This window comes from Macrosteles quadrilineatus, unplaced genomic scaffold (genome assembly GCF_028750875.1).
Source record: "Macrosteles quadrilineatus isolate MER2022 unplaced genomic scaffold, UCM_ALF_1.0 Scaffold_6__1_contigs__length_79288215, whole genome shotgun sequence".
Taxonomy (NCBI): Eukaryota; Metazoa; Arthropoda; class Insecta; order Hemiptera; family Cicadellidae; genus Macrosteles; species Macrosteles quadrilineatus.
The window spans coordinates 44,461,973-44,488,229 of record NW_026542599.1 but is presented as its reverse complement, the minus strand read 5'-3'; the positions used below and the strand labels follow the sequence as shown (position 1 = coordinate 44,488,229).

The following is a 26,257-nucleotide window of genomic DNA, read 5'->3' as shown; positions in this document are numbered from 1 at the left end:
AAATAAGATGAAGGAAACATCATTCGATGAATACCACCAACATTAAATTTATTTTCTTTTTCCATCCGGATTATGTTAATTATATAAATTAGAGTAAACGTAAATCCAAATTGTTGCAAACACGCTACTAGTTTCGACTTCATGAAGTCGTCATCAAGCGTCCAGGGGATGTCAAATTTACTAGACGCTATATTCACCCAGTCGCGATGCAGCATCCCTAAACCGTTGTTACCATATTTATTTTTCTTTCACATGTTGTAAATGTACCTTTTTTTCGTATCTACATTCGTGTTTGTGTATAAATGTACAATATGGGTACCCACGACATGAGAAGTGATTTTGACATCCCCTGGACACCTGATGATGACTTTGTGACGTCGAAACTAGTTGCGTCTTTGTAACACTTTGGATTACTAAGAAGCAGGTATTTACACCAATTTAAATTTATTGATGACATTGTGGTTCAAAGCGTTACCTCCCCAGCCAGATATAGCACTGAGGATAAAAGGTTTGAATACCAACTTGTTCGTGTGGTTCACAACTCATTAGGTGCTCACAAATATTGTTGAATGTAAATTTATAAGTATAATCATGTATGTAACTTATATATAGTATTATAGGAATAATATTTTGCTTGTGTAACATTAATGCTCAATAACTTTTAAGTCAAGCCTGCCTATGCTAGCAGAAAAATCAGATGTTAGAAACAAACTCTTTGAAACAATGGCATGGATTGGGGAACATTAAAATAGGCGTGTGGCATCATACTGTAATTGGTAATAATATTTTTTATTTTTTTGAAGTGTGGGGTTGGTAATTGTGTTTTATTTTAACCCTCAAACTGACAATGCGCAATATATGTAGTGGCAAGGCATTTTTGGCGATTTTGCAGTAATATTTTAGAAAATTCGAATATAAACTAAACGAACAGAGCAAACCTATTGAACCATATACTTGAATTGTTCGTAATGAAATTAAGAATTTGAAAATGGCAACAGAATATTTAGAACAGTGTGTATTGGCATTAGGTAGACAAAAATATAAAAAATAGGTTTTTGAATTTTGAGATGTTAAAAGTAAAACTTTGCTGCATGAACCAAAAATTCTTTATGTGAAAATCAAGATATACAAAATTTTTGGAATTTATTTCCCTACTTGTAAATGTAAACTTGAAAAACTTTGGAGCCTACTTTTTAGGGTGTCTACTTTACTCTTGTACATTCTTCTGTTTAACAAAAACCTTTTTTAACTTTTGCCACTACTTTGTAAAATTTATCTCTTTGGTGATACAACGTAATATGCATTTAAAATAGCCTCGACTTTTTTTTTAACACAATCAGATGATCTATGTCTGAGATATTAAAGTTCAAATTCAAGTGCCCATATTTTTCCTCAACAATAAATTAAAATCTGGGGTTCACATGGATATAAGTTCAAAAGTATTATTAATACTTGCTAAATATAAATCCAATTGTTCTCGATAATTTGAAGTACGTAATTGTAATGGTTGTAATTTAGACAGTTAGCAGTGATAGTGTGATAGTGATCTGAGCTATAATGGACGTTTCTCCAGTGATAGTGACATGGCTTGTGCTTTTTGTGTTGCTCTCTGCAGTATCCTCTCGTGATCCCGTCAACCACAAACGATCTGCAAAAAGTAAGATTGTGTCAGATGGTAGTTTGAAATATAGGAAATATGAAAGGATAATTCAATGTTGTTTAGGTCTGGTTAGGTTGGGGATAAGCTTAGATAGTAGAAGTATTATCATAGACTAACCAACACAAGTAGACTTTTCATCCCATTGTAAATTTTGAAGCTCGTTTTTCGTGTCTAGTTCTTGTACAGTGACACTGGGCGCTGGTGTCGACTAAATTTTGTTTCTATTATTTTAGGGGTAATTTCTTGATTTGTGCGTTACTGTTTGGTTATATAACTAGGAGACAAGTTGTTATTGTTTATGATTAGATCGTATTTATTTGGTTAAACGAGGTTTTAAATGACTGAAATAAAAAGAAACATTTTTTGTCATAATTTTGCCAGAAACTGTCCAAAATAAAAAATTTTATAATACCCCAAAGTACTCATATTATAATTGTTTAACCAATTTTTCATACAGGTTAGATCAAACATCAGAACCATAATGTCTCAAACGCCAACTATTTTTGAATCTACAATAATGATGAGTTGTTTTGAACTTAGTGAACAAATGATTTTATTTCCTTAAAGATTACAGTGCTTTACAATAATATTGTTGGAAATAAGACCGACCACTTTCACCAGTTGTGTGGTCAGTGAAACAATTTCTTTTGACTGAAAATAAACATAAAAGCAGTCTAGTTCAACCATAAAAATAAAACAAATTTGCTCTCTGTGAGGTTTGCTACAAAAAACTCAATTATCTAAATCAAACAGCCTTATACAAAGTTTAATAAATATAAAAATATTCAATCTTAAAATTATAGGTTGAAAGAACAACTATTCTTGGATATCATTGTGCTGAATGTTTATAGGGTATAAATAGAAATTAAAATATTGTCATCTTTATATTGGAGAAATTGGAAAATATTAAACTAAATAAATTTAAGTGTTGTCAGAAGTTATAAAGTATATATTTTAAATCCAAAAGCAATATCTGAATTTGTTACTGTCAGGCTAGTATGAACAACTACAGTATTAAGAAAGCTGTTAAAGCTGTTTTATTGCTTAGATTAGCTACAATAAGCTGCTTACATGTAAAAAATTTCTTAAAGTAGCCTAATAAAATTTCAGAAGGCGGAGCAGGGATTCCTCCAGTTATCAATTCATCTTCAGGAAAAGCGGGAAAGAAAAATCCTCCCCCTCCAAAAACCAAGAAAGCAAAACCACCAAAAGTAGATCTCAATTTAGTAGAAGAACTTAAAAAACTTGATGAGCAGTATGACAGATTAAAAGGTAAGTTATAGATGAATAGAACTTTGTGTGTATTAAGTTGACCAAACTATGCAGCTGGTCTATTAGGTTTGGTTAAAGCACTAAGTTTGACCATGTTTTAGTCAAAGCTCTGACTTAAAAACAGTAGTTCGAATCCCGTCAATCACACCTATAACTCCTAGCTACATGATAGTTTTGTGACTTGCTTATCTTAGAAACAAAAATATGTAGATCAGGTGAGAAAACTTGTATGGGAAAGTATACCCTTCTCTAAAGGTCATACAATTCTGAAATTTAGCCAATACTTACTTTGCGTTTGCAGATAGTAGTTTTTGTAACATACCTATCTCCAGTGTAGACATTTTCTATATGACTATGCACAGTTATTTAAACATATTTTAACTCTGATTGGTTTCTACCAATCATGACTTTTTTGGTATTTTAATGCAACCTACACATTTTCCTGGTTAAAAAAAAACTATTAAATAGAAAACAACAAACAAACAAACAACAACAACAAATGTTGGTATGCTCCAACAAATACTGTGAAAAATTTTATGCTCGGTTTGTGTTTCAGATTTACTTCAGCCAATCTTCCCGTTTCCAAAAAATAACTTACACAATGCATATGCAGTCATCTCATCACAATTGGGAGCTCAACATAAGGTAAAAACACCCCCGCCGTAGCTAACCTTCAGACTGAGCGAGTTTCTATTTGTCTGATTGGGTTTTTACTAAAATATGTCCTTAAAAATACCAGATTTATTCTCGATTTAAATAACATCAGATTTAACGAGTACGTAGGTTTGATGCTAGGGGAAAAGGGAAAAATGTTTTTTTTATGTTAATGGTATGAAACAAATTAAATTGCCAAATTTGATTAAAATACAGGGTGATTGATATAAGTGTGCCAGCCGTTTTATTCGAAAAACATAAGAGATATCAAAAAAAGTTAAATGGTAAGTGCCTTTGATTTTTTATTTTAAAAATTTTAGTCAAGTCAAAAAAATTATTTTTGCCGCCATTTTTCCAATATGGCCGCCAACTTTGATTTTTCTTACGGAACACCCTGTATTTTATGATGTATTCCGGTAGAAAATGTAATTTTAAGACGATTTTATTCTTGGGATTTTTTTCATAAACCTAACCGTTTCAAAGATAATAATGTTTAAAGTTTTAAAAATTAGGCATAAGAAAGAGTTTCAATAAAGGCCTAAGCAAGCATGCCAGCTGTTTCATTCAAAAACTATTCAAAATTTCACAACTTTAACCACTATTATCTTTGAAACGGTTAGGTTTATGAAAAAATCACAAGAATAAAATCGTCTTAAAATTACATTTTCTACCGGAATACATAATGAAATACAGGGTGTTCCATAAGAAAAATCAAAGTTGGCGGCCATATTGAAAAAATGGCGGCTAAAATTTTTTTTTCGACTTGACTACAATTTTTAAAATAAAAAATTCAAGGCACTTACTATTTATCTTTTTAGCGAATTTCCCATATAGGGAATAAGCTATTACCGTAATACTCACGGTAAGACCTGGACCCGGGACCGATTTTTTTGTTTTTTGTTTTGAGGTCCCTAGAGGCCAAAAACACCATCCGTTCAAATTCATATATATATATATTTATATATATATATATTTATATATATATGTGTCCGTTAGCGTGATAACTCGAGCAAAAATGATCCGATTTTGATGAAATTTGGTACAAACGTGTAAACCTACGTTTATTCGAACGAGTTCGCAAACCAGCATGATCGGACCATGGGAACGAGGGTTTATGGGGGCTTTTATGGGGTAAAAATGGGTTTTTCCCATTTTTGACCTAAAAAACATAAAATTTTGCAATTTCTTTCTAAACTATTTTGTAGAGCTTAAAAAAACAAATTATTTAGTATATTGAAGCGTTATAATGTGCCTAATGGTTACGGAGAAAATTTCAAAAAATTGTAAATTTAAAATTCCCATGTTATTCTTATGGAGAATAAGTAAACTGTTGTAGTTTGCTTGTTTATAAACATATTTTGCCCAAATTTGGAAAATTTTTTTATTTCTTACTAACTATTAACATTTTACATAAAAAACACTTTTACCCTCCCTGTTGCAGCAAACCTATGTGTAAAACTGATTCTATTTAAATAGGGAACAAATGTGATATTTTTAAGGAGACATTTTAGTGTAAATCCATTCAGGGAAATGGAAATTCGCTTAGTCTGCAGGTTTGCTGCGGCGGGGGTATTTTGATATCTCTTATGGTTTTCGAATACACTTATGGCACTCTTATGGCTGGCAGACTTATATCAATCACCCTGTATGTTCATAAACTAGCAAAATACAGTTTGTAAAAATGTGACGCAAATTTCTAGGGGGGGAATAAACTAGTATTCACCAAGTCAGGCTAGGCCTACCCCTAGAACCGGCCACACTCAAATTTCTTCCCCGGAGTGCTCAGAAGGAGCCGAGAAAAATCCAGGGGTCGATACGAAGTTGTCACGGCTTTGACTGATCAATTTATTTAAAATTTAATCGAAGGCTCAGAGCTCTAGAAGCGCTCAGGAAATCCTGCAGACGCCCAGTTGGAGCTATATCATCCCAGCCTTCGTACAAGTGTTTTGGAGAATTTTGCCTAACTTTTAGAATGACTCTGTAGGGCCGACGAGTATCCAATCTTAAGCCAATGTGATATAAATACTCGTAATGAACTTTAAAATAATTAGCTAAAGGCCTAGGTAAATAGTATAAGACCGAATATAATGTAAAACCCAATCCCTACAGAGTCGTCGGGGCCTAATTAATATAATTGGACGGATAATTTATCGTGATGTTGTTTAAAATAGATTTAATATTAATATTCGTAGCTGTTTGATTGTTCAAATCAGCTGCTCCCAAGACTTGATTCTTTCACCCGCCAAAGACGGGGTTTAGAACATAGACGACAAGTCTCGGGGTATTAAAACGGTGAAAACGAGATATAATTTTAGACGTGATAATTATTTGTTAAGCGAACGGAGAAATCGTAATTTCGAAACTAATTAATGGTAATTAAATAAACGATAGCCACCGCTAGTCACTGGCAGGCAGGAACTGGCGGGTCAAGACTCAAGTTAAGATATTAAATTTAGATAATTCGAAACGGAATATTAAGAAAACGAAAAGGTATAATAAGTTAAGTATGCGTAAGGTAAAACAGAAACAACGTAAAACGTAAAAAGGGGCCTAACTAATATAGTAGCTAACCTTCGTAATAATATCGTACAGTCGTCAGAGCTTCTCGTGAACAAGTCGACGGTTGAACAGCGAATAATCCTTGTCCGGCTCAAATCATGATTTCCTCGGTCGAGGCTTAATCGCTCTGGTGGTGAGTTTGAGAACTAGCCAACAGCTGATTGGAAATTCACCTGTTGAGCCGGTCTAGTTGTCGTCTGTCGTTGGTCAACAAACACCATTTCGAGGTTAAGTGATGTTGTAATCGGCGTTAAATATTCGTATAATTGGTCGTTTTAACTTTATTATGTGAAACGAAGCGCTATTATGAATGAATATGTAGTTGTGGATGTGTTTGTGCACTTCACTGTGAATAAAAATAGGCCTACGTTCTTTGGCCCATAGCCCAAGCTATGGCCAACACATAGGCCTCGGAGTAGGCTATTGTGGTTAAAAAATCGGGTAAGTTCTGGTGTTCATTTATTCGTAGTACGTTTTTACCCCCCTTAAAATTTGGCACCTTACAAAAAAAACTCGCAAATTTTAAGATAAAAAGTTTTATCTTATCAAATCATAACGTTTGCCTTTTCCAACTGAATATATTCTACCCAGTTGACCACAAAATGTGCAATTTTTAGGTTGAGTTCACTTATAACATGGTCAGTCAAGCGCCGTCCTTTTGGCACTGTCAGGTTAAGGTGGGGTGGCCTTCAGAGGCCAAGTTTACAGGCCGAGCTGCCTCCAAGAGTGAGGCTAGTGGCCGAGCATCTCTCCTCACCCTTCAATGGCTCCAGGTGTGTTGTTACACTCCAAAAATTCAATTATTTATATTTGCTTAACGTTCATTTCTGGTGACGTTGAGCTAATTTTATTTAAGATATCGCTCAAACCACCATTTTGTGCAGACATTTTGTTCATTGTGTTACAATTTTGTATGTTCCTATTAATTTTTTTTAGTCTAGAGGCTTTGTTTTTATTAGCCTACTGTTTTAACTACAAAAGTCAATACTACAGCTATCTGTGTAATTTTCAATAATTATGATTTTCCAGCTTCGGCCAATTTTGTGTACTAATCTTGTTATTTTATGTATTTTCACACCTAGGACGGGATCAGACTCTAGATCCCAAAACAACTTAAATATATTTTTAACTAGCAGAGTACCCGTCCTTCGTACGGGGTTGGCATATAAGTTTAGTATAAAATGCTTATTTTTTGCAGTTATACTCAAGCTTTGCGTTTGCAATGGGGGAGAACATAGTTTGATAAAATTTGCCACTTTAAATTTACATTATACTATAGTATTACACATCAACCATAGTCATAATGTTTTACCAATTCACCTAAACAAAAGATAAAAATAAACTGTCGAAAATTCCCAAAATATCACAAATTGTTTATGGAATTAAAAACATAAACATAACAGTAAACAATCCTACTTTGACAGTTGTCATTGCGTATCACAGATTTTTTGTTGCTGCTTAGTTCAAATTAGCTGTTTTCATAAATGCAAAAAAATAATATTGCAGCACTCTGTTGGTAAATCTTATAATTTTTTAATGCTTTTCATATCATAGAATCAACTTTTTTAGTTGAAACAGCTGACTATAGTTCGGCCGCTTAGAAAACGACCTCCTCCAGCATTGGTTTAGCATTAGCGCGCAGGTCGTTTTCTAAGCGGCCGAACTATAAATCTTTAATTCCCTTTAAATATGAATACTCATAAGGTTAACATGGGGAACTACAGAGCCACTGGGGCGGAGCCCGAATGGATTTTTGAGATAAGAATATGCCTATATGTTAATCGGGAATGTGAGCTATCATCATGTTAAATTTCAGCCCAATCCGTCCAGTAGTTAATGCGTGATTGAACTTCAAACAAACAAACAAACACACAAACTTTCACATTTATAATATTAGTAAGATTAATCGTGATGGAAAATGTCCGCAGTAAACCTAGAATAGAAGTTATTTTAGAATCTTATCTGTTAGAATGTAGGCTAAACTAGAAATTTGCTATCATCTTGATTTTCAAGCAAAGATTTATTTTGACGATATTTAAGTGATTGTAGAAAGAATATGGCGTAATTGAAAATTTGTAATATCTCACGATCTTGGGAGATGATCATGAAGTGTGATTTAAATTTCTCCTTCTTTCTTCATGGATAGATTTCCATGGACAGATATAGATTTGGGGTCTTTTTGTCACTTGATACGTCGCCCTTATATCTAGGCCAAAACGTCAGTGAATAGTGTTACATACAAATATTTCTCTTCTTATTCTGGATTAAAATAATATATCAGCCTCCCAAACATCATAAAATATTCAACAAGTCTAAAACTGTTTAAAACTAGATTATTGAAGATGCCATGTAATAAATGCTACTGCAAGATTACAGAATTTGTTAGCTAGTTAATAGGCCTAGTTATTTTTGCAGTATAAATTTGTGTTATCATGTGATTATAGTGGTTATTCTTGACACAATTCACTTTGATTAAATGATTTTAAAATGTGATAGTTTTGATAGTCTATTTGTGAACTAAATTATATGTAATATCAGTCTCTCGGCAAGATCAATCGTAAGGGGGAAGTGGAGCTGATGGTTCAGATGAACAAGAAAGCTGCAAAGAATACTCCCGTGGCAGAGATACGACTTAGCACTGAAAGTTTGGCTAGTATTGAAAAAATCATCAACCATTACTATGAGGTGAGGGCTTGTTTTATTTTGGTTGTAGAACAAACGGTACTAGACCACGTAAATTAGTAGTAGGTAAGTTATTCTTTACTGTAGACTTCCTCTTATCCTGACTCCTCGGGACCGGCCAGTCGAGGCCAGTCCAGATAAGGGGCTTTCCGGTTAAACCGACGTCCGCAAAAACTCGTTAAAACGTACCGTTTAAATGTGTACCTACTGTATACAGTATTTGACATAAATTTAGGAGAACATTGTTTAGACACGTGATCACTGGTCTCAAATCTTTCCCACGAGAACAGGCGTTTCAGTACTGCCTACTTCCTGCCGATCTAGTCAGGTTAAACCTATGTGCTGATAAAAATTTTCTGGATAAAGAGATGTCACATCTACCGAGTGTAGTCCGGTTAAACCGATGTCCTGTTATAAGGTGTCCGGATAAGAGGGAATCTAATGTATTATGTTACCAACAAGTATGAACCAATTCTATTTTTTATTTTTTAGATTTCTTGTAAAAGTAATAGGACTTAAGTCTAGGGTTTTGTTGTAAACTTGATAAACTTTTTTATACGTTAAAAAATGTCATTAAACTTTTTTAACACATTCGCTGCGGCCCATCAATGGCAGGGGTAGCCTCGGTGCGTCGCAGCGTCGAACAAACCCGATTGCCAGGCGATTGGCTTTCAAATATTTTGGTCTGACGAATAGCAAATAATGTGCGGTGATGTGCTGCGTTACGATGAGAGTCGACGTAGTTCGCTAAAACACCCACAGATAACAGCACTGCTTGGACCGTAGTCTGTCCCATTGTATTGCCAATTGGAGGGAGAAAGACGGGACAACCAGTTGATTTCCAGATGGACTCGTCAGACGGGGATTTTACGAGGAAATTTACTACCCCGTATTAGACTGGTATTAGAGACACGATACTAACGTGTACCAACCGTCCTCGATGAGAGCCTGAGCCACTTTGACTGTGCAATAGACAATAGACAATAGACAATAGACAAAATCTTTATTGAAATATTCCTAGAGAACATTCATGCGTCAGGTACATAAAATGTACAGTATGTACGTAAACTATTACAGTAATTTGCAATTACAATTAGAATTTTCTCTTCTTTTTTTTTTTTCTTTCTTTTTTTCATGGTAGCTCATTGTTTAAGAATTCATCCTCAGAGTAGTGCAAACAATGCATTGTGCGCTGTGTCCCTGATGACGCAGCCGCCCATCACCACGGCACGCCATGCATCACCGGGGCACCCAGCCGCAGCAAATGTGTTAAAGAGAAGATTCAGTTCTAAAGAATTTTAATTCTAAATCAATTTGGAACTAAAGAAAGTGTAAGTTAGCCCAATTAGGCATATGTAAGATTAATTGTAAATTATAAAAATGATAACTTATCTTTTAACTTAATAATGCAATTGTTTTCCCAGTGAGAAAAAAATTTGGCTAATTTAATCAGTGTTGCCAAATAATTCACCATTCATCTAGTGTAAAGGCATATCCATTAAGTTAAGAGAGTATCAAATCATATGGTGATTTAAAGTGAAACCTTAACTTTTTCATTCATCAATATACTTGCTAAACAATTTGTTTTCTGTTTTTTACCCCAGTTTTCCCTCCAAACTATTCTTTTAACACTAATACCGAAACCCCGGTCTGACAGGCCCACGGGAATTTTCAAAAACGCATGTTGGCAACACTGTTTACTTGGTAGATTCCATTCCCCCAATACCTTCCCCCCTTTTCCTCCCCTACCTATTGATATATCATTTGTTCATTTTGCATGGGTGCCGTGACCTTTACAGGTCGTCTGTTCATAACATGTCCGTCTCAGAAGCTCAGCCTTAGTGTATTTTAAAGCGGGGTCTCACAGACCGAGGGTTTCGGTTTGTGTGTTTCTAAGCGGGGTCCAATATTTTTCAAATGGGGTCTCACAGACCGGGGGTTTCGGTTAACGTCAGCCTAGTTGGGGTTTCGGTATTAGTGTTAACGTTGATGCTACTGAAACATAGCCAGTTTCTATTTGAAGTATAACTTAATCATATAATTTCAGAATGTTGTTAAGATCGACCAGATTGCTCAAAAAGAAGTTCCAGTCATCTCTAATGTTACGGAGAGTCAAACTATCAATGAAGAAGAAGACCTTGATATGGAAATTGGTATGGTCTATCTAAAAACATCAAACTCTAGTTATAAAAAAAATCTACAAATTTTTTTTTTTAAACTGGGTTGTCAAACTTGAGGGCCCCATTAATTTTAGTCATCGTGGACCCCTAAAAATACCCTTGATCGTGTTTTGTTAATTAGAACATTTAATATATACCGATATATATTTTAGATTAACTTGCTAAGAAGATGGTTTTTAACTCAAAGTATAACTTTCACTTGCCTAAACAGATTTTTATGGTACAAATGATTTAAAACTGTTTCAAATATTTGTTTGCAAAACCTTAAGAATATACTTGGACCGGTGCGCAGACCATGCTATGAGAAACTCTAGGCTATCTCGGAGCAACTATTTAACTAGTTAAGGCATTTTATACCACTGAAGAGTACCTGAGCTGTGACCCTCAAGACATTATCTATTGATTTGTGTTAATACTTTGATGACACCTATTGTATACTGCATATTTAATGGTGAATACATTCTTGATTCTTGATTCTTAATAAGTTGGCTCATGAAAAACAAATAGGCATTTACAAGATTGAATAATCTTTATCACTGAAAATGTTTGATGTTTTATTTTAGGACACTTTTGTAGCTACAAATATTGACTTTAAATTGTGCTAGTACTTCTTGTTTGATTGTAAGATCTTTGTAAGTGTTTTTTTATATTGGTAATTATAAGAGTGTGCTTATTTTGACTAAAGGTTTCTCATTAGGGTAGATTTAAATAAATCGTGCCTTACAGTTTGGAGTTTGGTTATACATAATACTAGAGGATACTGTCATTAATCAAATATTTTTTTGTTAAAATTGTTGAAAATAAGTTAATTAGCACGAAACAAATTGTTGACAATTGAACATCCTCTACACTGCCCAGACAGAACTATCCTTAATATTGTCTTTAGCTGATCAATAAGTATGGATTATTTAGGTAGTGTATTTAACCTGTTTAACCTACGGCTTCAACTGAATGTGAAAGTAACAAGTGTTTTTCTAGATAGACGCACTGCCTATCCGACGTGAGAAAAAACTGTTTCCACATGTGGCTGATCGGAGGGACGGAGAACTCTTTAGGAGGTATGAGAGAGTAAAGAGTAGACGAGAGGATTTGAGCGCTGCACTGCCGATTGATAAGTTCAGGTGAGTTTAGTGGCAAATTTATATTTAAATATTGGAATCATTACCTGACAGCAGTATTTAGGGCTGCAATCTAGTTAAATTTATTTGTCATCTACGAGTAGTCTTCTAAATATTTAGTTAAGTATGAGTCCCCCTTAAGTCCTAAAAATTATTTATTGATTTGTTTAAATATATTTTTGTAATATATTCTCTTCATCTTGTGAGGATAAATTTGTAATAAAAATGTTTTTATACTCACCTAGTAGAACTCAACCATCCAAATCAATTGGGACTGTGCAACATTTAGATTATCAAACAATTTTATTTTCAACATAAGTCAGGATTTTTTTTAGTACTATATGTATTTTAAATCTTTATTTTCCCTGTAACCAATTGGTTGGCAAAATTTCCTCACCGAGAGTTTTTTTGCAGACAAGAAATAATCAATTTGGTAGAGAACAACAGTTTTGTGGTGATCAAGGGAGAACCTGGTTGTGGTAAGAGCACGCAAGTGCCGCAGTACATCTTTGAGACCTTTGCTGCTGACCGAGAGGCAACTGACTGTAACATTGTGGTGACGCAGCCTCGACGCATCAGTGCGATATCACTGGCCGAGCGAGTTGCTTACGAGCGGGACGAACAGGTAAGCGACATACAATAGTCTAATAAAGTGTTTGCCAGTAGAGATATGCGATACGGTTGTCAATTAGGAAATACTTCAACAAAACATACTGTTGCTTGTATATGGATACATTTCATTGATAATTTTTAGGCAAATTTATATCAAACTATTGCATTTTACTAACACTTTATTACCTTCCCTGTGGCAGCAAACCTTAGTAAGTGCTTGTTAAAGCTAACGTTATTTAAATAGGGAATAAATCTGACAAATTTAAGGAAATATTTTAGTGCAAATCCAATCAGCCAGTGGAGGTATTTTCATTAAACTTACTTTTTTCATTTTTAATTCTTCTTAACATTTTTTAAAGTAAGTTTTAAGACAAAGTAAAAATTATTTTATTCCAATTGTAAGATATGAGATAAAGCTCGTCCTCTCAGCCACTCTAATGCACCATAACTAAGAAGTGGGGAGTGGGGGATAAGAGATATGCAGACATGTAAAACTGAAGATGTGAGGTATGCAGCACGCTAAAACAGTAAGATAGTACAGTTAAGTGTGGGTCCCTGAAGGCTTGCATGTACAGGGTGATTCAAAGTGAATGACCCAGTTTTAACGCTTTATAACTTTTATACTATTAAACTTACCGCTATAAAATACACATCAAACGAAAAAGCAACTCAAAGAGTTTATGCCTTCCAAAGACACATCATTTAACAAAATCGATCCAGCAGAACTGTAGATTTAATTGTACAAAGTTAAAAATTAATCTCCAAATTTTTTTACCACTAGAAATTCGGAGGTTACTTGACGTTTTTGCAAATAACTTTTAAATGGTGAGGAAATCGACCAAAGTGGAAGGTAATATTCCAAAAGAGAATAAAATTTCCTACAATCTACTGTTATGCATTTCTTGAGAAAACTCAATAAATGTAGCTTAAATTTGGCTTAAAATAAAAAAGTGTGAAATTTAATGTTTGCTATGTTTATTGTCTACATTGAAGACGGGGATTTTCAATTTTTGTTTCATTTTGAGGCAATTTTTGGTACCTTTCTTGAGTATTTTCAAAAAATGCATAACAATAGATTGTAGGAAATTAATCTCTTTCGGAATATTACCTCCCACTTTGGTCGATTTCCTCACCATTTAAAAGTTATTTGCAAAAACGTCAAGTAACCTCCGAATTTCTAGTGGTAAAAAAATTTGGAGATTACTTTTTAACTTTGTACAATTAAATCTACAGTTCTGCTGGATCGATTTTGTTTAAATGATGTGTCTTTGGAAGGCATTAACTCTTTGAGTTGCTTTTTCGTTTGATGTGTATTTTATAGCGATAAGTTTAAAGGTATAAAAGTTATAAAGCGTTAAAATTGGGTCAATCATTTTAAATCACCCTGTATTTCAGAAGTTCAGTCAGGAGCAGCAAAATTGTTGTATCGACACAGTTATATCACATGGTAATAGTGATTTCATAGTACTTCCACACGATTGTCTACAGGAAAGGGCGAAATGACACACGATGAAATGAAATGAAATGAAAAAATATCTTTATTCATATGGTATACAGTCGCATACATTGAATGGCGTCACGATGTCAGATAATTTAGACTACTGTAACTAAAGAAAATAGTTCATAAATATCACTGTGACAGAACACCCTTTGTGATGCATTGACTGAACATTTTATTGAATGTTTTGGCGCTTTGTGCAAATGAAGTATGCCAGTACTTATATCTTATCAAAACTATTCTACGTTCCAGGTAGGGGATGTAGTCGGTTACCATGTAAGACTGTATGCTAAACATCCAAAATACAGAGATGGATATATTCTATTCTGCTCAACTGGAATGCTGGTACAGAAAATGGTCAGCGATGCAGGTAAATTTTCTTTCAAGAGTTTGTGATGCACATTTAAGCATGAAAAATCATTAAAAGTTAAAAAGAAAAAAGTTAACAGTTTTTTACGGTTCATATATTTTTCTAGTTTGCAAGAGTAGTCAAGTCTAGAGTGAGTCTAAGGTCTCAAATTAATGTTTTCCCTGCATGAGTGCAGTTTTGTTTCCTCTTAAAAAATGATATAGTGGAAAGTGTACTCTGCCAACCGGACATACATTCCTCTTTGTAGATTACCATTGTCTTTTTGTATGTGTAAATATAAGTATATTCATAAATTTTTAACAAATTTCGATGGTTAAACTTTTTGTAAATTCGGCCGCCCGTTTAAACGCACCATTGGTAGAACCACACGATATCATTAAATGTTTTTCAATTAATAACTTGCATACACAAAACACAATAACATAATAATAATTATTATATTATATTATTATATTATTATACAACATAATAATTTTGCTATTTTTTTTAAAATAGTAAGTAGAGTTTTATTATACATTTAACGTGTTTCAGGTTTATCAGGCGTCACTCATGTAATTGTTGACGAGGCTCACGAGAGAGATATCCCTGTCGACTTTCTGCTGTTGCTGTTGAAAAGAGCCCAGGAACAGAACCCTGCGCTCAAAGTGATCATTATGAGCGCAACAATAAACGCAGAACTGTTTACCAAGTTCTTCAATGATTGCCCGAGCATTTCCATTCCAGGGTTCACCTTTCCTGTACAACACAGGTTTTTGGATGTGAGTCATTTTTAAGGTTTTTTTATTGAATATTATAATTAAATGCAGTGGTGGCGCTTTACCTGAACAGTAGGGTGGGACATTGCGGGGTGGGATCATTCCGAGGGGTTTGGGGGTATGGAATTTTGAAATTAGGTTTTTCAAAAATTTTTTCATAAATTAGACTGGGTGTTTATCATTTGAAGTACCTGATTAGAAGTTGGGTTGGTTAAAAAATGGTAAGTTATGTTCTACTATTAATTATTTTTTACTATTTAAATCATGGCAAGCACTGCATTTTTAATAACTCACAATTCTGAAGATTGTAGTAGGCCTACAGTTTGAGTAAGTCTAATCCCATTTGAAACACAAACACACTTCACAATAACATCACCATCAGGCCTTTACATTTATGATCACTAAAACCTTAATATGGCTACTCTAATATATATGTACGAATAATTTTACAAAACTAACTAAAAGTCTTATTATTACATAAAATATTACAACTGCAACCAGTTTGCCGGTTGGTGTACAACATACACGGCAAGATGTAAACAAAGCTACACTAGCGCTCAGTACTCCCAGCGAGAATATTGAAAATCAACGTCCAGTTGACCAGCTCAAGTAGGCCCACCCTGCTCCATATACCTATGCATTGTTAGTCAAGCGCTGCCGGCTGGCGTTGCCTTGTCCATTACCTTCTTATGGTGGCTAGAAGGGCCCAAAATCCGTGGCCCTCCAATGTGTTACGAGATGATTGCATTATGTTTCAACAAAAGTTATGACCCATTGAAAGTTCAAAATTAATTTATATCACAGTTCATTGAATAATATCAACCAAATGACCTATAGTATCTAAAAATATATGTTACTGTTTATTTTTGGTGGGCCCAGCCCACTTGGCCCTTATGGAAGCGCCGCCACTGATTAAATGGGTGTTATAATTGGTCTACATCAATCCATATTTTATCTCAGATCACTAGTAGTAGAGTTTGTTGCTTTGTTTTTTCTATTCAATTAAGTAGGAAATAAGATTACTTATCATTTGACAAGACCTACCAAACAATAAAATGATTGTTTTCTTGTTTTGTGATTTGTAACACTTGTTTTAATGTTTTAAAAATCAGATTCAGAAACTGAGCAATTAAGGTGTGAAACTAACCATCTGTGGACTAACGACGACAAGATATTTTTCCTATTTTACAGCAGTTAAGCAGTTTTTGAGGATTCATGGTGGCAAAAAATCAACTGTAGAGAAGGATTAAAAATTTTCGTTTTCTAAGATTTTGAATTTGCTTGATAGTCTTTTAAGATAAGCTGGTTATGTAGTTTGTGAGTCATGTGCAGGCTGTCAAACCATCTAAAATCTGAACAGAAGAGAACAAAAATAACTGCAGTCTAATGTAATTCACAAACTACACAGCTTAATGTTTCAGAACGAACTACGGACAATGTTAAGACGTCAAGGGGCACAGTTTGAAGAAGAAGGCGACCGACCAGTAGTCAACATAGAGGCTGTGCTTGGAATGATTGATTGGATCGACAGGAACAAACCAGATGGAGCTATTTTGGTTTTCCTACCCGGCTGGTTGGAGATCAAAACGGTCATGGAGCGACTACAGGAATTGCCTAATGCCGAGAAGTTTATTGTAGTTCCTGCACATTCAAAACTGAGCAACGATGATCAAAAACGGATATTCCATGTGCCTGATGCAGGCTATAGGAAAGTTATTTTGTCCACAAACATCGCTGAAACAAGCTTGACGATCAATGATGTCGTGTATGTGGTGGACTCGGGTGCTGTTAAGGAAGAGAGGTGAGGATGCTACGCTAATATATTTTTTGTCTTTTCAAGTGAAATTTAAATTGGTTCCTTAAAAATAAAGTCTACGGGCTGATATGTTGGAAAAAATTTGTTTTTCATGCATTTCTAGCTTCACTTGATTTCTACCCCTTCTTTGGGTATCCCAAGTTTTCATTCCATATTGGTTTTTATCATAGTTTCTAAGATCATAGATTCTTATCACATGTCCAATCCATTGTATTAGTCTTCTTTTAAATTCAGCAATCCACCTAGAGCTTGAAACAAATCCCTTAGTTAATGCTTGGTTCTCCGATTTAATATTTCATTATAAAGGAACAATCATTTTTTGATAGGTCATATACAAATCATATAAGTGACCTAAAACTGGTCTATTTTAGAGAAATGTCTTCTTTGATTGTACTAATTGATTATTTTGTAGGATGGACCTGAAGACGGGTCTAGTATGCCTGGACAACCAGTGGGCGAGTCAGGCAAACGTGAGACAGCGCCGAGGTAGAGCAGGCCGAGTAAAGCCTGGGGAAAGTTATCATCTTTACACAGAGGACAAATACAACAGTCTGGAACAGTTCCCTACACCAGAGATCAACAGAATACCTCTTACAAGATCTGTACTGGATGTCAAGGTTGGTAAAGGTCATATCTGCATTGTGTAGGAACTAGAGGTGTGGAAGCAGCTTGATTTTTCAGCTGAGCTGAGCACAAAGTCAGAAGCTCAAGCTGAGCTTTTACAATCACAATTCTCATAGCACTCATAGCATCTGTGTCTGTTTCTTAACACAAGCTTGAAGGCGCCATTCTATATTAGGTGAACAGAATTACATTTCATTTTGCTTGAATCAGTTGTTTCAAACTGTACAATTTCTTCTTAACCACATTTCAAGAAGTTAATTTATAAAAGTAACTTATAATTCTCTTATATAAAAAATTCACAAAACTTGGAAAAGTCAAGTTTTTGTATTTGCACTGACGTTTTCTCCCCAAAAGCTTAAATTTAAGCCTACTTTGCACTCTTTGAAAGCCATATTAAAGGGGGTTCTGCAACAGTACACCAAATCAAAAAAAATGCTCTCATTACAGAAAGGCTAAAAGAACTAAAGAAACCATCTCAATCCCAATTCCCAATATCAATAACTCTAGAGCAACCCAAGAGAGCACCATACCTTCTTCATATCAAATGAAATCAAACAAACCTACAAACCCATGTCTCCCACCCTTGAAACAGTAATCATATTCTTTGTAATTTCATATCTATGACTGTAAATACAATTATTCTTTCTACTTATATTCTTATGGTACTGTAACACTGTAACAGATTAATAGAATGATATAGGTACTTAACAATTCCGGAGATGTTCCAGAGGTGTGAACTGATCTTTCCGGGGAATTTTTGATATCTTTCCGTGGAATTCCTTCTAGTAGTGTTGTTAACACTGCTGTCCGTAATTGCGAGAAAAGATGATGATGACCACATAATGACAGAATATATTCAGGATTTTTCTGCGATCCCAAAAGATGATGATAATGTTTCCAAGACAATGATGATGAACATACGACTGTGATAGACTTTCAGGATTTTGCCGTGATTGCGGATAACAGTGATAACGTTTCAGAGACCACGGAAGATGATGATGGCCACAACAGCGGCGAGAGATATTCAGGGTTTTATTGCGATCACGGTCACGGATGACAATAATAACATTACTGTGGCCATAAAAGACGATGTTTCTGTGACCCATGAAATTATTCAAGATTTTTCGGCGATTCCGGTAGATGATGATAACGATTCCACGACCAACAGAGATGCTGATGTCAACCACACAACCATGGGAGATAGTTATGATCCTGTCCTAACTATCTATGACTTAATTTTTTTAGTTAGGATCATTTCCTCCTGAAATAAATTCACTTGCTGTTCTTTTTTTTTTTACCATAAAATGTTGACCTATAGATGTCTTTCAAATGATAATTTTTATGCTGCTGCTATAGTAAGCTCACTTCAAATTTAAAAAAATGTCAACTATTTGTTTTATTTATTGTGGAAATAGTTATTTATTATTTTAATATTTACTTGTATTCTTCGTCCATAACCCCACCAATTTTAAGAAAAAATTGCCTTTTCAAGAATATGAAATGAGGTGACATGTATTATGAAACTTAGTTCCTCAATTCATCCTTTTATCTTCTACAAAATTGTTATTTAACTCTGCATCATAACATTAAATTGCATGCAAAAAAACTGTTTTTTACTAGTTTACTTTTTATTTGTAATCACGTTATACGCATGATAGAAAAAAAGCTCAAGACTCATTCCTTTTTCCAAAAGTCTCAGGCTCGCACACCTCTAGAAGGAGAATAATTGTGGAAAGACCAGTAGCAGTTTAGTTTTACAAGGTCTTATATTTATATTTAGCATTCTCATTCTAGTATTGTTGCTTTTGGATCATTTGCTTGTATGCTTTGGACACAGTTATGTTTCAGTCCAATAAAGTTACCTACTTTTTTGATAGTAAAAACCTTCTGTTGAATTCACAAAAATCTAATTTTGTAACATTTACAACCAAACAGACTAAGCAAAAATTAAATCCCACAATATTCATTGAAGAATACTTAATAGATCAATTAGAGAAAACAACTTTTTTGGGATTAGTTATTGATGAAAACCTAATGTGGAACGACCATGTAAATCTTGTAGTTAAAAAAACAACAAGTGGTTTGTATGCTCTTCGGAAAATGGCAACCTCTTGCAATATTGAAACTTTAAAAACAATATATTTTGCCTTAATCCATTCACATGTGTCTTATGGTATCTGCATCTATGGGTCAACCTCTAAATTAAACATGGATAGAATATTACTCCAACAGAAAAGGGCATTAACGGTAATTTTGAATCTAAAAAAAAAATCTGATGTAGTTAAAAATGATTTTTCCAAATTGAAAATATTCACAGTTTACAGCCTCTTTATTTTTGAAACAATAAAATTTGTAGTAACTAACAATAAACTAACATTTGGTAATACTGTCCATAGCTATAATACAAGACCCCATCGATTGGTTGAACATCATAAATTAGAGCTTTTTTAAAAAAAAATCACCTATAAAGGAAACAAATATTTTGATCTTTTGCCACAAAATATCAAAAAAGAAATAAATAATACAAACAGATTTTTAAATTTGGCAAAAGCATTTCTAATCCATCAGCTTTCTTTTCTATCGGGGAGTTTTGTTCTTGACTCTTTTGATTTTGACTCTCTCTTAATAATTTAGAATACAATTTAACCTTATGTATTTTTTGAATAACCATCTCACTTAGTTTTAGTTCCCATGACTCTATTTCATGTAACTATATGTTTGCATATTATGAAATAAAGATATTTTGATTGATTGATTGATTGACTTAGTTTTATATTTGGGATTTTTTGTGATGATAGCAGGCTTACCTGAATGAGGAATAGTCTAAACTGGCACAAGAAACAAAATATTTTACACTATTAGAATATTTCACCGTCACTGACAGCATTTTGAACCATTGTGCGAATTCAGTCTACTTCCTCTCAAGTCCAGTTTGGTCTCTTTCCCATACATGTAAGCCTGCTATGCTTACAAATTTTAAAACAAATCCAAAAAACCTGGGCCCTTGTGCTCTATTTTATATTCGTAGTTGTATATTTGGAATATTAAACAATGAGTTCCCTTCTGTTCTAGTTTTCCCAGATCTGGGCATCTACTTATCTTCTCTTTAAAGATAGATAAGATTAGTAGATGGCATAGGAAAGGTCCTAAGCCTCTACAGTTCCAGATTCCAACATCTGTCATATCACTTCCTCTTCTTGACTTCACTTTATTTACTACTGCTACCGGGACTTCTTCTCATTCGCATTCCTTCTTTCAACATCTTAGAGTTAAAGAAAAAAGTGCATACCCTATTTAAAAAAAAATATTTTGCATTCCTTTCACATGCACAACCCAGGCACTGGTCTTGCTGACTAGATATTTTTAGAGATGAACCCCTTTGAAACCCCTTCTGCTTCCCCTGTGCCATAGCCTAGCAGTGTACCCAGACTATTCTCTTCTACTGTAACTATATTGATTTGTTCAGATGCACACAAAAGATGAGAACATCAGTCAGTTCCTATCACAGCTGCCAGAACCCCCCAGACTGGAGTCGGTCACTCAGGCTGTCCGAGTATTACAAGCTATGGGTGCTCTGGATGAGGATGAGAATTTAACACCTCTAGGCAAGCGAATATACAAACTGCCACTGGACCCTTACCTGTCAAAGGCTCTCGTACATGCCTGTCTGTTCAAGTAAGTGATGCCTTCGACTATGGATGGATGTAGATATTCCACCTTAATGTTACAGTTTTCAGAATGAAAATGGACAGCATTTTTTTGGGCCACCGGCAGAATGTACTGATGTAACAAACTTTTTAAGTTAAATGTTAAACTGATACGACGACTTATTGTAAAGTATGGCATCTTTTGTGCTACATCATCTCCCTAACAAATCAATACCAAAGGAGAATATCAAATTTTAGATGGTAGCATTCTCTGTAAGGGACTCACTCAACTGTGTTCTATTTGAAAGAATAAAAACAAGGCTGGTCCATTTAGGTGGGATGTCCACTTCACTATCCACAAGTAGATGGTTATACCAATGACTAGAAAAAATTTCATTACCTAACACGTTCAGTGCGAGGAGCGGTAATTCTCGTTCCACTGTACTGGCACCACTAGTAGTTTGGTCGGGAAATGTCCTCCTTGCATAACAACAACCTTGCTTCAGTGTGTGCTCAGCCTCACACGGGGAACGTTGTTTCCGATTAACGCTTATTGTGCCTATTGTACAAGTTTTATACTTCAATCTAGTATAATTCGTTTTCAGATATGACTATTTTATCAGTGGAAGGGATTGTTTCAAATTTAGTGTAGTGTGGGGTTTTGGCTTGGATTTAGTGAAATGAATGGAATAATGATAATAATTACTGCGCACAGTGAAGCATTTGTGAAAGGAACCTAACCTAAAAATTGTTCGTGATGCCTTTTTGCAATATTTTTTCATGGTGTATCCGGATTTTTGTCCCTGCTTTTTCCCTGCCTTTGGCAATACTAACAGTTTTAGCAATACTAAATCGTCTGTGTCAATTGTAAAGATAATTTTTCTTCCAGGTGCGTAGGTCCGATATTGTCTGTAGTCACTGTATTGTCAGCTGACTACTCGTTGTTTGAGAATTCACTCGGTCTAAAGAGCTCGATGCGACAGATGAAACAGAAGTTCAGTCCGAGCAGTGATCACATTGCGCTGGCCAGACTGTACCATCAGTGGGAACAGCTTGACTGGCAAGACCCGTCTGTGGCAAGGGACGATTGTCGGGAGAAGGGGATTGTGTACAAGAGCATGGATAGGACTAGACGTAAGTTGGAGTATTATTAGTTTGTTGAATGTACGGTGATACATAGCAAAGTTGATACATTTAAACTTCACCTGAATAGGCGAAACATGTTGTGAGTTCTACTTACTACAATTGAACTGTTGACGTACAGGTATGTACCTCATATTAATTTAAACTTCGCTGAACTGTAACTCCAACACCTGTTATGGTTTAACCATGAGATTTGTTTAAGAATTGCTACTTATCTTAATACTTTATTGTATCTGTTATGATAAGGTGAGTATACTTTCCTAAAAAGAACATGGCAGAAACTCCCCCCCCCCCCTTATTGTCCCTTATTTTTCCATCTCTTGGGACTTTTCACCAATTTAATTATACCTATTTTTCCCAGGTTGTTGCTAAACTTTTTTAATATTTTAATATCAGTTTTTTACTTTTTTTATATAGCTATTTAAAATTATTTTTAAATAACTATTCCAAATAGTTGGTTTATTTTATACTAATGAATTTAAGTGTCATTGGATTAGAATTTTAAAGTGCTTTAGTTTTTATACCTACCAAGTGTAGTTTTGATTTAACAGCTCATTTTCATAGCATTTCATTTTAAAATGAGTCAAGTTGAATTTCTTTTTTAAGTTTGTCTTTTCTAACTGTAATATACATACTGATTCCAATTTTCATAAAGATAAGTTATAAATTAATTTTGTATTTCTTCTTTATTTTCCCCTAGTAAAACCACTTAAATAATTCACTATTAATCCAACAAGATGAATGTTCCAGAGCTGAGGTCGCTGCATGCTGAACTTCTCGTGGCGGCACGACTAGTCCCAGAAGGGACGGATGTCAACGACCTCTCCGCCCCCTTCAACAAGTTCTCTCCTTATGACGAGCTACTCAAGAGTGTGTTGCTGACTGGACTGGGCAAACTGTTGCTGTCCTCACAACCCACTGGCAGAAAAAAAGGGATAACTATTCGAACAATGTAAGTGGAATCAAAGTTTTCTTTCTTTGAACCGTGTGATGGAAGTAGACATTCTTTTTTTCATGTGAGCAAACATTAGCAGGTTTTAGAATCAAAATTAAGCTTGTTTCTAAATATCACCTTTGACCTTCAGATACTAGAGTATACATTCCATCAGCTGAAGGCCATGTTGTATTCAGTTGGAGCATAGTTGAATTAAGCTACTGACAAATTGTGTCTATGTAAATTAATGATTTATTTTGAATGCCAAACTGAAATGATGATTCATTGTATTCTAGAGTATGTTTTATGTCATATAAACTATCTTTATCTAGATAGTAAAAATTAACGGAGAAAGTAGAACATTATATGAGTGACTCATTGTGAATTTGGCAGTAACTTTTTTCTGGTATCTTGGATATATGTGTAATTCCATTGTGCGTGATTTTGCATGGACGATATTCAGAAAAATGCAACTTTTTATTGATTACAGATCTATATTTAAACAAACACTTTGGTGGAATCTTAGTTTCTTACAGTTTCAAAATAATGTTATTAGAAAAAGTTTAATTGATAATAAGAAGGCTGCAAAATAGATTTTCACTGAAGTTTGTAGCATAGACAAAAGAATTAAATAAAGACTGACAAAGGAAAGTTCCGCTACGGCTCACCGTCTGCTACCACCACTACCACCCTTGCAAACAAAATGCTACCAACTTATCACACCCACTTTTCAATGTGGGTAAAGTACCAAATTCTGAAATCCTGTAATATTAACAGAAAAGCCCTTTTTTTTTAATCCCCGGAAATTTTTTAAACTTGAAAAGATAATGGAACAAACTCCTACTCCCCAGATTTCAGGGGATTCTCCAGAAGGGGCAACCCTGGCACTAACAACTAACTTGTCATGGCAAGTGTCGGTGCCCACCGAAACTACACTCCTAGTGGTGGACGCCATAATATATGCTAACTCCATCAATGCCGTTGGTCTATATTTAATTATTTTGTCTATGGTTGCAGTCTACGAATAGTCTTTGCTTATGTGATTTTGCTATACAAGGCACATTAGCAGAATGCATACTGGTAGCAAGGACTAGCCTAACTGCCATGGCCACACTGGAAGCTATTTGGCTTCACCAAACAACTGTCTCCAATCTAATTGGCTATCTAATGTTTCTGCCTCTTCTAGCACCCAGAGGGTCATCTTCCATTCTATAAAGTATGTCTAGAAACAGAAAGAGGTTAAAATCGCTAATACGAGGTTAACTTCCTCTTCCCTATATATCTTCCTTCAAACGCCATAAGTTGTTATTAATTGAATTTCAAAATTATCTGGTAAAACAAAATTGTTCTGTTTCAGAGATGGAACGCCAACCATCATTAGCAGTGAGAGTGTAAACTCCAAGTTCAAAGAGTTGCCGACGCCATTCCTCACTTACTTCAAGAGTATGTCGTCCACGGAACGGAGAGCAATAATTGTTCACGAGTCTTCTCTTCTGTCTCCATTGACAGTCATTCTGTTCCAGCCGGGTGTTGTTACACTGAAAAAAGTAGGTCTTGCTAGTTAATATGCAATTGGTCTGCTACTTGTGTTTGTGTCCAAGCTTTTGTTCGTACCTTTGATGAAACAATCTAATTTTGAGATACATATTGATTTAGTGCCACTTAAATTAAGGTAAATTGTTTATACTGGTTACATTTCCTGGATCTACGATGATTTATTGGAATTATTATATTATTATTATTATGTATTGAGGCTGTCTATGGCCGGTCAGATTCAGAATATAGTATTTCTAGATTAAGAAGTACCACTATCGGTACTTCTTACTCGGTACTTCTTCTCCACTACCGACCATCTGCGTGATTCACAACTTATTACAGTTTCTCCAAGTTTTAAACTTGGCTGACATACCCTTCCAACAGACCTAACACCATACCGGATAATAATACACAATACACAAGATTTTACTAAATAACATCTATGTATTTCAGAAGGACATACACAATATCTTGCATTGCACCTCGAAGTGTTTGGTAATACAATACAGTAAATGTAAACAGTATGTATTGTACATAACCCTGTTTACTCTTTAGATGATTCTATAGCTAGTTTAAGTAATTTTTTGTAATTTTCCAAATATTTTTTCCAGATGGATGGATTGGAGGATGATAAATCTGTGATTGCCATCGAAAGCTCTAAACCTGTCAATATCATTGTTGGACAAAAGTAAGTTTCTTTTTGTATACATTCTGAATTGATTTCAACAATCAAAATTCCTGCATTTTGACTATCACAGTTGTCTGTAGCCCTTTTAACTGACACTTTTACTTCCAACTTTTTCTTCTTTATTTCAAAAGTTACGTATCTAAAAATAATTCTAAAATTTTTCATTTTATCACACACAATCCAAATATATAGTTTTATAGGTTTGATCCACAGATATTGGAACAGAAATATGATCAAATCAAATCATCTTTATTCCACCGACACAAATTGCACCCTGGCGGGGGGAGCAGGAACTTGAAAATATTACGTCATCGTACTCACAGACCAAAGACACCATGTAAGACTAAATTACTTACGTAATTCCCGTCACAGCTCAATAAAATATGTCAATTCAGGACATGTTTCGGTGTTAAAACACCATCGTCAGCTTCAGGTACATAGTGTAGAGTTGATCAGTTGTTAACATCGTCAGAAGAATAAATAAACACAGTACGGACACGAATAAATAC

The 26,257-nt window shown here is 34.6% G+C and overlaps 1 protein-coding gene across 2 annotated transcripts in view; it reads left to right on the top strand.

Moving 5' to 3' along the window:
* The window catches only part of LOC128997208 (ATP-dependent RNA helicase DHX30-like), a 31,966-nt gene that overhangs the window by 3,618 nt on the left and 2,091 nt on the right, over positions 1-26,257 (top strand). Inside the window, exons 3-18 of one of the 2 annotated variants that reach the window (XM_054422811.1) lie at positions 2,771-2,932; positions 3,489-3,577; positions 6,763-6,918; positions 8,684-8,830; positions 10,875-10,980; positions 11,990-12,128; positions 12,540-12,750; positions 14,488-14,605; positions 15,137-15,363; positions 16,782-17,161; positions 17,589-17,793; positions 21,267-21,475; positions 22,337-22,581; positions 23,341-23,542; positions 24,882-25,071; positions 25,672-25,748. In XM_054422811.1, the coding sequence (XP_054278786.1) occupies positions 2,771-2,932; positions 3,489-3,577; positions 6,763-6,918; positions 8,684-8,830; positions 10,875-10,980; positions 11,990-12,128; positions 12,540-12,750; positions 14,488-14,605; positions 15,137-15,363; positions 16,782-17,161; positions 17,589-17,793; positions 21,267-21,475; positions 22,337-22,581; positions 23,341-23,542; positions 24,882-25,071; positions 25,672-25,748 (2,863 nt within the window). Of the gene's footprint in view, positions 1-2,770; positions 2,933-3,488; positions 3,578-6,762; positions 6,919-8,683; positions 8,831-10,874; positions 10,981-11,985; positions 12,129-12,539; positions 12,751-14,487; positions 14,606-15,136; positions 15,364-16,781; positions 17,162-17,588; positions 17,794-21,266; positions 21,476-22,336; positions 22,582-23,340; positions 23,543-24,881; positions 25,072-25,671; positions 25,749-26,257 lie in introns of those variants that run through there. The other variant, XM_054422812.1, reaches the window with a different exon arrangement.